General features: G+C 35.4%; 1 protein-coding gene and 1 long non-coding RNA gene across 3 annotated transcripts in view; one reads left to right on the forward strand and one right to left on the reverse strand.

Moving 5' to 3' along the window:
* The window catches only part of tmem63ba (transmembrane protein 63Ba), a 75,846-nt gene that overhangs the window by 37,032 nt on the left and 25,688 nt on the right, over positions 1-13,126 (reverse strand). Inside the window, exons 4-6 of one of the 2 annotated variants that reach the window (XM_056470849.1) lie at positions 11,366-11,407; positions 4,985-5,075; positions 497-534 (exon numbers count right to left, since the gene is read on the reverse strand). In XM_056470849.1, coding sequence (XP_056326824.1) covers positions 497-534; positions 4,985-5,075; positions 11,366-11,407 — 171 coding nt within the window. The remainder of the gene's footprint in view (positions 1-496; positions 535-4,984; positions 5,076-11,365; positions 11,408-13,126) is intronic. The other variant, XM_056470850.1, reaches the window with a different exon arrangement.
* Positions 1-13,126, forward strand: part of LOC130239589 (uncharacterized) — a 54,356-nt gene that overhangs the window by 23,601 nt on the left and 17,629 nt on the right. The window lies entirely within an intron of this gene.

The raw sequence follows: 13,126 nt of genomic DNA on the forward strand, positions 1-13,126 counted from the left end.
CACATTACGGGCAATTTAGTTCATCCAATTCACCTATAGCGGTTGTGTTTGGACTGTGTGTGAAAGCGGAGCACCCGTTGGAAACACACGTCAACGCGGGGAGAACATGCAAACTCCACACAGAAATGCCAACTGACCAAGCCGAGACTCGAACCAGCGACCTTCTTGCTGTGAGGCGAGAGTGCTAACCACTGAGCCACCATGTCACCATAATATGATATAATATAATATAATATCTTAAGTTTTATTTGTGTTATACCAACTAGAATAACAGGAATAAACATCTGATGTTTAGGAATGATAAAATCATCCTACTTCCTTATTTTCTTGAATTCTACTGTAAAAAGGGGCCCTGGGCACTGCTTGTGTCAATATTTTGTAATAAAAAAAATCCATCCATTGTTTTGCCAGTATAATTAGGGAGTTCTTAAGTTATCTAATGTTGAAATAAACATGACTGCAGTATGTTCATGAATTAAATGCAGAAAAGACTCACTTTATCCTGAAGATGGCAGTTAGCCAGGAACATAAACCCTGTAAAGGAGACAAAGAACATCATATTCAGTGCACTCTAACAGTTGTCTGTCAATCACCTAAACATTCAGAGACATTAACCGTCTCTAATGCAGTCTCAGGAGCCGTTTCCACACGTGACACCAGTTTACGTAAGTGCAGTTATTCCAGATCACAGCAGGCAAGGGAGAGGCAAACAAATGCCAGTCAAAAGGCGTTGTTAGCGCTATTATGAAATCCACAGGTGTGTGCATTAAAAGAGATAGATGACAAGAAATACAGCCTTGTGCTTTTCAGTCATTTGAATAGAAGCATGAAAGAGCGAACTAAAGACAGAGGTTATGTTCAGAATGAGAAACTTGCATGCCTTTGCTCAATATTTGTTGATGCACCTTTGGCAGCGATTACAGCCTCAAGTCTTTTTGAATATGATGCCACAAGCTTGGCACACCTGTCTTAGGGAATTTTTGCCCATTCCTTTTTGCAGTACCTCTCAAGCTCAATCAGGTTGGATGGGAAGCCATTTTCAGATCTCTCTAGAGATGTTCAATAGGATTTAGGTCTGGGCTCTGGCTGGGCCACTCAAGGACATTCCCCGAGTTGTTGTGAAGCGACTCCATTGATATTTTGGTGGTGTGCTTTGGGTCATTGTCCTGCTGGAGGATGAACCGTCTCCCCAGTCTGAGGTCAAGAGAACTCTGAAGCTGGCTTTCGTTCAGGATGTCTCTGCACATTGCTGCATTCATCTTTAGTCTAGTCATCTAGTCTCCTACTTCCTGCTGCTGAGAAACATCCCTACAGCATTATGCTGCCACCACCATGCTTCACTGTAGGGATGGTATTAGCCTGGTGATGAGCGATGCCTGGTTTTCTCCAAACGTAACGCCTGTCATTCACTCCAAAGAGTTCAATTTTAGTCTCATCAGACCAGAGAATTTAGTTTCTTATGGTCTGAGAGTCCTTCAGATGCCTTTTGGCAAATTCCAGGCGGGGAGCAGCTTCAGTTTGGCCACTCTACCATACAGGCCTGATTGGTGGATAGCTGCACAGATGGTTGTTCTTCTGGAAGGTTCTCCTCTCTCCACAGAAGAACGCTGGAGTTCAGACAGAGTGACCATCAGGTTATTTATCACCTCCCTGACTAAGGCCCTTCTCCCCCGATCACTCAGCTTAGATGGCCGGCCAGCTCTAGGAAGAGTCCTGGTGGTTTCAAACATCGTCCACTTACAGATGATGGAGGCCACTGTGCTCATTAGAACTTTCAGAGCAGCAGAAATGTTTCTGTAAGCTTCCCCAGCCTTGTGCCTCGAGACAATCCTGTCTTGGAGGTCTACAGACAGTTCCTTTGTCTTCATGCTTGGTTTGTGCTTTGACATGCATTGTCAACCCTGGGACCTTATATAGACAGGTGTATGCCTTTTCAGATCATGTCCAATCAACTGAATTGACCACAGGTGAAGTCCAATTAAGCTGCTGAAACATCTCAAGAATGATCAGTGGAAACAGAATGTACCTGAGCTCGATTTAGAGCTTCACGCCAAAGGCTGTGAATACTGATGAAGATAAATAAACTTGCAAAATTTTCAAAAAATCTTGTTTCACACTGTCATTATGGGCTATTGTATGTAAAATTTTGAGCAAATAAATGAATTTAATCCATTTTGGAATAAGGCTGTAACATAAAATAATGTGGAAAAAGTGAAGCACTATGAACACTTTCCGAATGCACTGTCTATACTGTATTATTAACCAAACACCAACCAAAGAACACTTTCATTTAGAAATTACACCTATTAATTCTTTCCAAATAGATTGCAAGGTCTCACATTGCCAAACACAATGGAATAGTGTGCCCCTGTCAAACATTTAGGGTTGTCAAGATACTGGAATTCGGGACCAATCGATACTGACATTTTAAAAACGTCCATTTCCCGCTAACATTTGAGCGCTGTTGAGCGTGTTCTTTAACAGTGCTGATTCGTTAATTTGTTCACGTACTCAACAGAAATGGCTGTGATTGGCCGTGAAGGTCATCAGTTCACCAAATTCACCGCTGTTTACTGAGTGTAATCACAAATACAGGCACATTTTAGGGAGCATTTTAAAGCTGCAATTTATCAGCAGATTGCTCAAATGTCAGCTTACAGAAAAAACATGTGATCGTAAACAGCGGTGAGTTCGGTGAACTTATGACCTACACGGTCAATCACAGTCTTTTGTGTTGACCATGTGAACACAATGGCAAATCAGCGCTGTTTAAGTACGTTCTAAACAGCACTCAGATATTAGCGGGAAATGGACCTTTTTAAAATTTCCGTACTGATTGGTACCGAATTTCAGTATCATAACAATACTAGAAACATTTTCCACAAACATCTAATATTTCTATTAAATTTATTTAACACTTCCAGTGTGATACATGTTCTCATTATTCAATTAAATTGGATTGGTTTAAAAATGGTATTGAACATAGCATTGCTTCTTTTATAGTATATAGTGTATATACTGTACACATTAAGCACATTTTTTATTAATTTTAAGAGTGATAACTATCAAATGGCTTCTAGGCTAAGATGTTAAAATTTCAGAGAATTTTACAGAAATCACGATTTGTCCCTTGTCAAAGTCACGCTTACCCTGCTTTCAACACATGAAATTCAAGAACTGTTCAATTGCTGCCTAAAATATCCCAGTCCTTGACAGGGCCTACTGTAACAAACCAAATACATTTACTCGCATACTCAGTGGTTCATAAATAATTAAATAAAGAATAACATTTATTTATTTGCATTTATTAAATCTAAATTTGATCAATCAGATGGGGTCTTGCTATCTTTATTCTCGCCTCCCAAGTAGTTGCTGTTCTGCTATTGGCTGGAGCCACTCAAAGGTGAACCCAGAGCTGAAAATAAAAACTAATAGGCAGAATCGAAACGACAGAGGAAAATGACAACAACCAATCAGAGTCGAATATCTAAGTTTTTCACTCATCCATAGCGGTTTAAATACTAAGGGCCCTTTCATACACCCGGTGCATCAAAGTGCAAGACGTGTAAGGCGCGATTTGCTGCTATTTTCAGATGAGCGCAACAGTAATTTCCACATTTTGTGCCCCGTTGTTTAAATAGAAAAATCATTTGTGCCACTTTGTGGACTCACGGTGTGTTGGTCTGAAAAGGAGGTGTGTTAAGATCCATTGTTGGTGTATTGCTATTTTGAGGAATTGAAAATGACCAACTAAAAGCTGCTCTAAAGTCCAGCGCAGAGTGCATTAGTCATGCGCCTACACAGGTCCAAACTTACACATTGCTTAATACACACAGAATGTACAGCAACACACAATATCTAAGTTTTAAAATGTTTTGTTTGAACTCTTAAAATAATTATTTTCTACATAAATATAAAAACCACTGCCTCCATGCCTCATCTCAGGGGGCTTTTTTCAGTTTAATCATGACAATTTGCATTTGTATATTGTTAATATTAGCAGTATTATTTATTATATGCATATTTATTTTTGCTTTTATAAAAACAAGTTTAGATTTGTCCATCTGTCGGGTTTTGGAGATGTCTGCATCACCATTTGGGGCATAAGAATAGGACGTGTGTTTGGATATATAGTTTTTGACCACACTTCATTATTATTGTTCATTTATTTGTTTGCTGGAAATTAGAACTGAATTTAGAAATAGTTTTGGAACAAATCTCGGTAGATGGTATGTTGAACTTTTTTCTTACTAGTCAAGTCCACTTACAAAGTCCACTATGTAAATACCAATTGCACCATGGTGCGACGCAACTGACTCTTAAAGGGAATGGGAGACGAGACACTGATTGGTTTAATGCACGTTATGCTCAAAACACACCCATAACTCATTAAGAGAATAAGCACAACCCTGTTAGACCATGCGCCGGGGTGCAGAGCGAATTTTTCCATCCTTAAAATAGCAAAAGTGGATTCAGACACACCCTTAGTGCTTTTGCGCCATGCGTTTTAAACTCTATGCCTAGATCATTAAAAAACAACCCAAATGTTTGCACCTTGACACAGTTTTTCAGTCTGAATAAGATCTGAAAAATATCTTTAACCTGTTTATTTTAATATCATTAAATAAATAAATGATTTAAAAACCGAGCTAATAAAAACTGAATTTTTCTAAGGAAAAATTATTTCGTAAGAAATATAATTTTCACAATACTCAACAACATCACAGATTTTTCCACTATAGTGCAGCCCTACAGCATTTTTGCTAAATTGTTGCATTTATACGAGCTGAATTTAACCAAACTAATTAAATTTAGTAATGTTCAACTTAATCTGTTTGTTTAAATTCAGCCCATGTAAATTGTTAGCAACCACTTACCTTAAATAAATGTATTAAATCCACTGAATATTTTTTTAAAGTGTGCTAGCATGCCATTCTGAACATAGCCACTGTCATCCAAGCGAATGACCTCGCAAGCTACTTACATTGTCCCTTTGGTCAAAGTCGACCGAGCTGGACACAGAGGTGAGACGCTCATATCGGGAGTCAGCAGGCGTCTGCATGGCGGAGGCAACACTGAACACAAACACACATTATTAAACATGTGCCTTCAGAACACTGCGCCAAAGCTAACATATATACATGTAGTCACTTATTGCAATGCCACTTCATTCATTCGACATTTGTAATATAAAGCACTATGAACATGCTTAAGCAATAGTTCATCACAGAATTCAATATAATAACTGTTTGAAACAACTGAAATTAATCTTGTTAGGCCAATGATGAGATATAATCTAAAATTACACATTTTTTAAATTAAAGGGTTGATTCACCCAAAAAATGCACTTATGTTCATCATCAGAACCCAAATGCTAATATTTTAGATGAACCTCAATAACTCCCTTATCCACTATAAACGTTTAAAGTCTAGAAAAGAATCAAAAACTACTGTCAACACTTTCCATGTGAACTCAGTGGTTCAACTTGACTTCTAGGTGATCATTTGGTATCAGAAGTGGCTTATATGAAAGGCAAACGCCTCTAGATTACGCTTATTTACCAAAATAAAATATGATCATGCCTTGATTTTTAATGATTTAATTAGGACAGTAAGGTCTGACTTTGCTTAGACTAAAGTCTTGTCACTGAACAGAAATAATGTGCAGTATATAAAGTCACAGTGCAGTGGAAACAGAATGAATATTGTGTCTGACTCCATCATGAGCTTGGAGGACTGCATCCATACATCTCTGCAATGACTCAAATCACTTACTAATAAAGTCATCTGGAATGGCAAAGAAAGCGTTCTTGCAGGACTCCCAGAGTTCATCAAAGATTCATCTTCAATCCTCCATCTTACCCCAGATATGCTCAATAATGTTCATATCTGGTGTCTGTGCTGGCCAATCCGGAAGCACCTTGACCTTCTTTGCTTTCAGAAACTTTGATGTGGAGGCTGAAGTATGAGGAGCGCTATCCTGCTGAAGAATTTGCCCTCTCATGTGTTTTGTAATGTAATGGGCAGCACAAATGTGTTAATGTTGCCGACCACTCTGCAGATCTCTCGCACGCCCCCGTAGTGAATGTAACCCCAAACCATGATTTTTCCTTCACCAAACTTGACTGATTTCTGTGAGAATCTTGGGTCCATGCGGGTTCCAGTAGGTCTTCTGCAGAATTTGTGATGATTGGGATGCAGTTCAGCAGATGATTCATTGGAAAAATTGACCTTCTGACACTTTTCCAAATGATCAACTAGAAGTCAAGTTATAATTTTTAAAATTATTTGTTATCTCTAACTTTTAATACTAATTGATTACCATTTTTTATTGCTTTTTACATAATAAATCCTTCCTTTTATATTTTAATTTGTTCTCCGTCTTTGGTACCCCTGTGTACAGCACTTTGGTCAACTTTGGTTGTTTTTAAAAGTGCTTTATAAATAAATATTGTATTGGATCATATGAAGCTCCAAGAACATTTCTTTGCACCAAATAAACTGTAAAAACGACTTTGTTTGCAAACGTCTTCCACATCAAATCAAGATGCTCATTTGCTCTGTTGGCAAATTTTCCGTTGGCAAATATGTCATACTGCCCATAGTAAATGCGCTCCCTGATGACCTGATGTGGAAGAGATATATTGGTAAAGAAAGTTGTTTTAACATTTTTTGGTGTACAAAAGTGTTCTTCAAGCTTCATATGTTTACAGTTCAACAACTGAAGTCACACTGAATTTTATCACAATGTTTTTAGTTTGTTATTTTGGACTCTGAACGTATCAGAACCACTATGGAACAAAAGGGAGCTGTCTGATTTCATCTAAAATATCTTCATTTGGGTCTCGAAGATGAGCGAAGGTCTCGAGGGGTTGAAAAAAAGGCATTAATGTGTGCAAATATAGAAAGATTTATTTATTTTTTGTTGTGAGAACTAACACTTTAATGAATATACTTATATATTTTAATCATATACATATTTCTGTTTATTTCCAGCAAATAACACAGCATTAGTTATTGTCTGTCTTTAATACAGATGAAGTCAGAATTATTAACCCGCCTGTATATGTTTCCCCCAATTTCGGTTTAATGGAAAGAATATTTATTCAGCACATTTAATCATAATAGTTTTAATAACTTATCTCTAATAACTGATTTATTTTATCTCTGCCATGATGACAGTAAATAATATTTGACTAGATATTTTCAAGATACTAATATTCATCTTAAAGTGACATTTAAAGACTTAACTGGGTTAATTAGGTTAAATTACAATCACTGTGTAATGATGATTTGTTCTGTAGACAATTGAATAAAAATACTGATTAAGGGGGTTAATAATATTGAACTTAAAATGGTTTAAAAAAAATTTAAAACTGCTTTTATTCTAGCCGAAATAAAGCAAATAAGACTTTTTCCAGAAGAAAAAATATTATAGGAAATACTGTGAAAAATTCCTTGATCTGTTAAACATCATTTGGGAAATAATGGAAAAGGGAAAAAAAATAGTAATAATTTTGGCCTCAACTCTACATTTATATGCATCTAGATTTGAAATACCATAAGGTAGCTTTAATTTGAATTCTGGATGAACTCTTGCTAACTTTATCGGAGCATCTTCATGGCGTCAGTTTGATGTCAGGTAATTAATAAGTGATGGGCACTGCTAGACCTTCCTTGCTCAGATTACTCGGGCTACATCAGGCCACATCAAGGCTAACCACATATTGGGAATGCAGCAATAAGTGACTGTGGGTACAAACTGGATCACAGAGTTAGCATCAGCGATTGAGGTGTTATACACACAGACTGCTCACAGAGAAACTGCAGTAAACCTAGAAAGGAGATGAACATGCAGATAGAGGAGCATAAATTTAGAGTTTAGAGAATGTTATACAGAGAAAGACTCATCAAGAAACACTAACAAATCTACTGTAGGATAAAATGCTTTCAAAAGCCACACAGAATTATGATTTTCAGTCAATGCATTGCAACTGCATTAGCTTGGAGAGTGTGCTTGTTCTGTGCTTCTTTGAAATACATACTGCCAATTTGTTTGATAATTTGCTTTCTGAAGTATTGACATAATCAGGAATGGGTATCGCTAAGGTTTGAACGGTTTTACTACTTTTATCGATACCACTTATCTGTTCGGTAAATTAAAGGTTTTCTTATCTGTACTTTTTATAGTGTTTTTTATTTAAAAAATAACCTAATTGAACAGAATTAACAACATTTAATTTTATTATTATGTTTTTAATATAAAATAAAATGAAACTAACAATCGTAAAACAAATAAATACAAATTTCCCTGTTAAAGAATGTACAATGGTTTGAAGGAAAATGGCTCTCAGTTTTTAACCGTTCTTCTGAAGAAAAATCAACATGTCCGCCTTTTCTGGCAGAAGTCGGGATCTTTTTTGGTTTATTGTGCTCCCTGCAGTTGAAAATATCCTCTTTGAGTTGCAAAATGCAGTTAAATGAGATAATGCTTAAGATTTTTCATTAACGCATTCACATAAATGAGTTAACTGTGTGTTGGGAGTTAACTGTGTTTTAAATACAGTTTTGGAGCATCCTGCAATGTAAAAATAACCTTTTTTTTATAATTTCTTAATAAGCATAGTTTATTATTAGGCTATTCTTACACTATATTTGTAAATACAGCTGATGTAAAATCATTTTTAATGTTTAAGATTTATTTAGACTACTGCAAAAAAAAAAAAACTCTTTTCATTGTACCCGAATGCATGTTTATTTATTGAACTATTAATATCATACTAATTTAGGTGATTGACTGCTGGCATAACGATGTGGATGATGTAACGTTACCATTAGTAGCTAGGCAGTTTGCATTACTTTTTATTGCAGTTAACGCACTTTTGAAAGATACTTTCACTTAGCCAGATTGCTTGTGCTTCTGCTTATACAAGAAAACAACTTGTTGCGTTTGTTGCGCTGTCCACTTGGGAAATATAACCCGTTTAGTTCGTTCCGCAAGCTTACAAGCCGTGTGTGCGCTTAGCGCGAGCCTCCACACAGTCGAGTATTGCAGACGAATATCAAATATGGCAAATTAGAAAAGGTTGGTCAGTTAAGTTATGCTACTGTAAGTAATGTTTACTCAGCAATAATTCTCCAGTACCGATAGCAGAGCTTATCGATACTTCGGTCTTTTCATAAGTAGCACCGATACCGATAAAGTACCGAGTTTCAATGCCCATCCCTACATATAACTGTGCCAGTATGCATAAAAAAATCTAAATTGCTTTTAGAGCCAGTTTATGTGTCATTCTCTGATTGACTAAAATTTCTAAACACATTTTGACTGATTATACACAACCACTTAAAGAGGGCACTCCTATTTATCTGTCAATGACGAAAACAATCTATTAAAATCACAGTTATCCTTCAAAACTATAGGTCTTCTAGATACACAGGGGTTTTCTATGTCATCACATGATGTTTTTTACCTCTCCATGTAAGCCTCTTCCCTGTGCGACCTATAGGGTGATAAGACCCTGGACAAAAAGTGCACGCTTCAAGGAACGAAAACATCATTTAAAGGTGAAGGGTGTCATTTTTGCAATGCAGAAACAGAGAAATCCACTTGTAGTTTGACTTCCTGAAGAGTTCAACACTGTCATTCTTACCAAAAAACTCTTCAAATAATTGACATCACCTTTTTGAAAACCTTTATGTACATTATATTCAGTGGTGTAGTCCTAAAAAAAAAAGGTAGTGTACTATTCTGCCCGACCCAAATTTTAAATGAAAGTAGGCAAAGAAATTATGAAAGTCAATGTTACTTTGATTCATTAGCTATATATTATATATATATATAAGCTAGCCTTGCCAATCATAGTTTTTTTTATACTTACTTTCTTTACTGGCTTATTACTTTACATTTAATAGGTTCCTTTAAACATCAGTCAGCCATTATTTTTGATTGTCACATTCGTGCATGCCTGTTTTAAACCAAACTATTAGGAGTCTGTCTTCTTTTGTCGCTATTATATACTAGTAGTTTCCCTTTTAAATCGCATATTGTTACACGATTTATGAGTAGTCTTTGCCTCATTGTTTTTAGTGTGTATATATATATATATATATATATATATATGTGTCGTTCCCTGTAGCGGTAGGCATGATTAAGACAAATGTGAAATACTGTTGTACAGGGAGATTTTAGGATTTTCATAGGGCGAATCAGGAACAGATCATTTTGGGGTAAACAAAGAAAAATGTATATACATTTAGACACATATACATTTTAAGTAAGAATTTAAAAAATACACTAAAATTAGGGAAGTTTAATCAGAAAAATAAGTGAGTATACCGAGGGTATATGCAATTATTGATCCTCAGAAGTGGTAATACCCAAACAGCTCATGGAAAAAAGTATGCATACTGAGTATATGTGCGTATAGCAAGGACTACACCACTGATTATATTTATATTATATACTATATTATATACTTATATATCTGTAGATTAAATATGTACAGTTGAAGTCAAAATTATTCGCCCTCCTGTGAATTTAATTGAATATTTCCCCAATGATGTTTAACAGAGCAAGAAATTTTGCACAGTATTTCCTATAATATTTTTTCTTCTAGAGAAAGTCTTATTTGGTTATTTCGGCTAGAATAAAAGCAGTTTAAATTTTTTTAATAACCATTTTAAGGTCAATATTATTATTACCTGCCTAGTTAACCTTGTTAAGCCTTTAAATGTCACTTTAAGCTGAATACTAGTATCTTGATAATATCTAGTCAAATATTATTTACTGTCATCATGGCAAAGATCAAATAAATCAGTTATTAGAAATGAGTTATTAAAACTATTTTGTTTAGAAAAAACCTGCTCTCCGTTAAACAGAAATTGGGGAAAAATATACAGACTGGCTAATAATTCTGGAGGGCTAATAATTTAGACTTCAACTGTTTATTATTGAGAGCTGTACAGTCCAAGTAAAAGTTTAACCGAGTAATATTAAACACAATTTAGAAAATGTGTTTGTAAAGTTCAGGAAACCTGTTTGATACAACTCATTTAAGTGTAAATGACACACTTCACCTTTAAAAGTTAGAAATCAGTAAGAGACACATTATATATATCGATTAGCTCAGGTAAATGACATGATCATCTCGAGAAACCCTCAACCAATGGACTCCAGGAAGGAAGGGAATTAAAAAAAGGCCAATAGAAAGAAGTAAAAAGAGATATTAGGAAACAAGTACACAGTGAATGAATTAAATCCCAAGTCCACCAGACAGAGCGCACAGCAGAAGAAAGGCCAGAATTCACAAAGCAGACACAGCGCATCCTTGGAAAAATAAACCAACAAAAAAACAAAACATACTATTCCTGCTCGTCCAGACGCTGATAGTGTTTATTCCGCCTACTGTTGAGGGAAAAGAAATTCATCAAGTTCATGCATGACATACAGAAACTAGTCAAAATATGTGATCAGTCATTCTGTGGAAGACGATGCTATTACTCATGTAAGATGAACAATGATAATAATTCAATGATTTACTTGACTCTCATTCTGCCGGTAAATGCAAGCATGTAATCGGATCAGTCAGAATGCAAAAGTAATTCTTTTTGTTAAAGATTTGTTTTCTTTTCGTTTTTGCTTTTATTAGGATAGGATAGTCTGTGAGCCGGGACTCGAACTTGGGACACCGGAAGCACAATGGCACTATACAGTATGTTGGTGCACTGCCCAGAAGCCTAAATACACAGAGAAAAATCCAATTTCTTTATTAAATATTTCAATAAAAATACTAAAATGAATGGTTTGTATATGATAATTTATATATATATATATATATATATATATATATATATATATATATATATATATATATATATATATATATATATACATATATATATATAGCTAAAAGCATGTAGCTTTAAGTTTTGTCAACAGCTATACTGTTCACACCAACTTCACACTTTCAAACTTGTAATGACAGCTTGACCCATTTATTGCCAATCTGTGAATGAGACCCTTTTATAGGCAAATATTTCTAAAATGCTTTGAGACAAACACATGTACATGCGGGAACCATGGTCAAAGTGCAGTAATTGCCTGATGAATTATTCATGTAATGCACAGCCAAGTTGTAAGAGGAACTTATCAGGGGTTTTCTTTTTATTTTATTTCCGGCTTAGTGCCTTTATTAATCAGGAGTCGCCACAGCGTAATGAACCGCCAACTTATTCAGCATATGTTTTACACAGCGGATGCTCTTTCAGCTGCAACCCATCACTAGGAAACACCCATACACTCTCATTCACACACATACACCACAGACAATTTAGCTTACCCAATTTGACACCATGCAACTTTTATGAAATGTACAATACAGTATGTAGATGTATGTACATATGCAGGTGTGTAATCAGGGAAACAGTTACACAACAAAATGTTCATAAATAGATCAATGAATGGTTAACATTACATTTTTTGGCCTTTTGTGGATATATTTGCACAAGGAATTTGCAAAAGCATATAAATACACAATGGCTGTCCAGTGTGCATGCTGTAAGAGTAAGATCATTTATAATTTCAGGGTTTCTTCTGCTTTCACCGAGTCATATTTAAGACCATTATGAACGGAATTTCAGACTTATATAGTGCCAAGTATTTTTACTTGTCCCATAAAAAATAATTACTTAAGTAATACTTAAATAATGTGTCAAAACAACTCGTATATACACTTTTTTAATCTAACTTTTCTTTGACAAGCTTTAAAAACTATAATAAACTAAACATACAACAGTCTGTCCAGGTCAGTGTGCTTGCCAAGTATGGTCTATAAATACCTGGAGAACTTACAAATGTTATTGTGAGGAAGATAATTAAACCATACAGGTAAATAGAGTAAAAATAGAGTTTTTTAGATGGATTGTTGGTGACTGTATAGGTGTTGGATTGATTCAGCAGCTTTACATAGATGCAGGAAAATTAAAACCAAAATAATTTAAGACCTACAAATGAATATTTTAGTGAATCTAAGACTTAAGACCCTGCAGACACCCTGAATATAGACAAAATTTCTGTGGCACCCAAGAGTTGGTCTATTAAAGAGTATGGTATCCAACTCAAGTG

Source organism: Danio aesculapii, chromosome 13 (genome assembly GCF_903798145.1).
Source record: "Danio aesculapii chromosome 13, fDanAes4.1, whole genome shotgun sequence".
Lineage (NCBI taxonomy): Eukaryota > Metazoa > Chordata > Actinopteri > Cypriniformes > Danionidae > Danio > Danio aesculapii.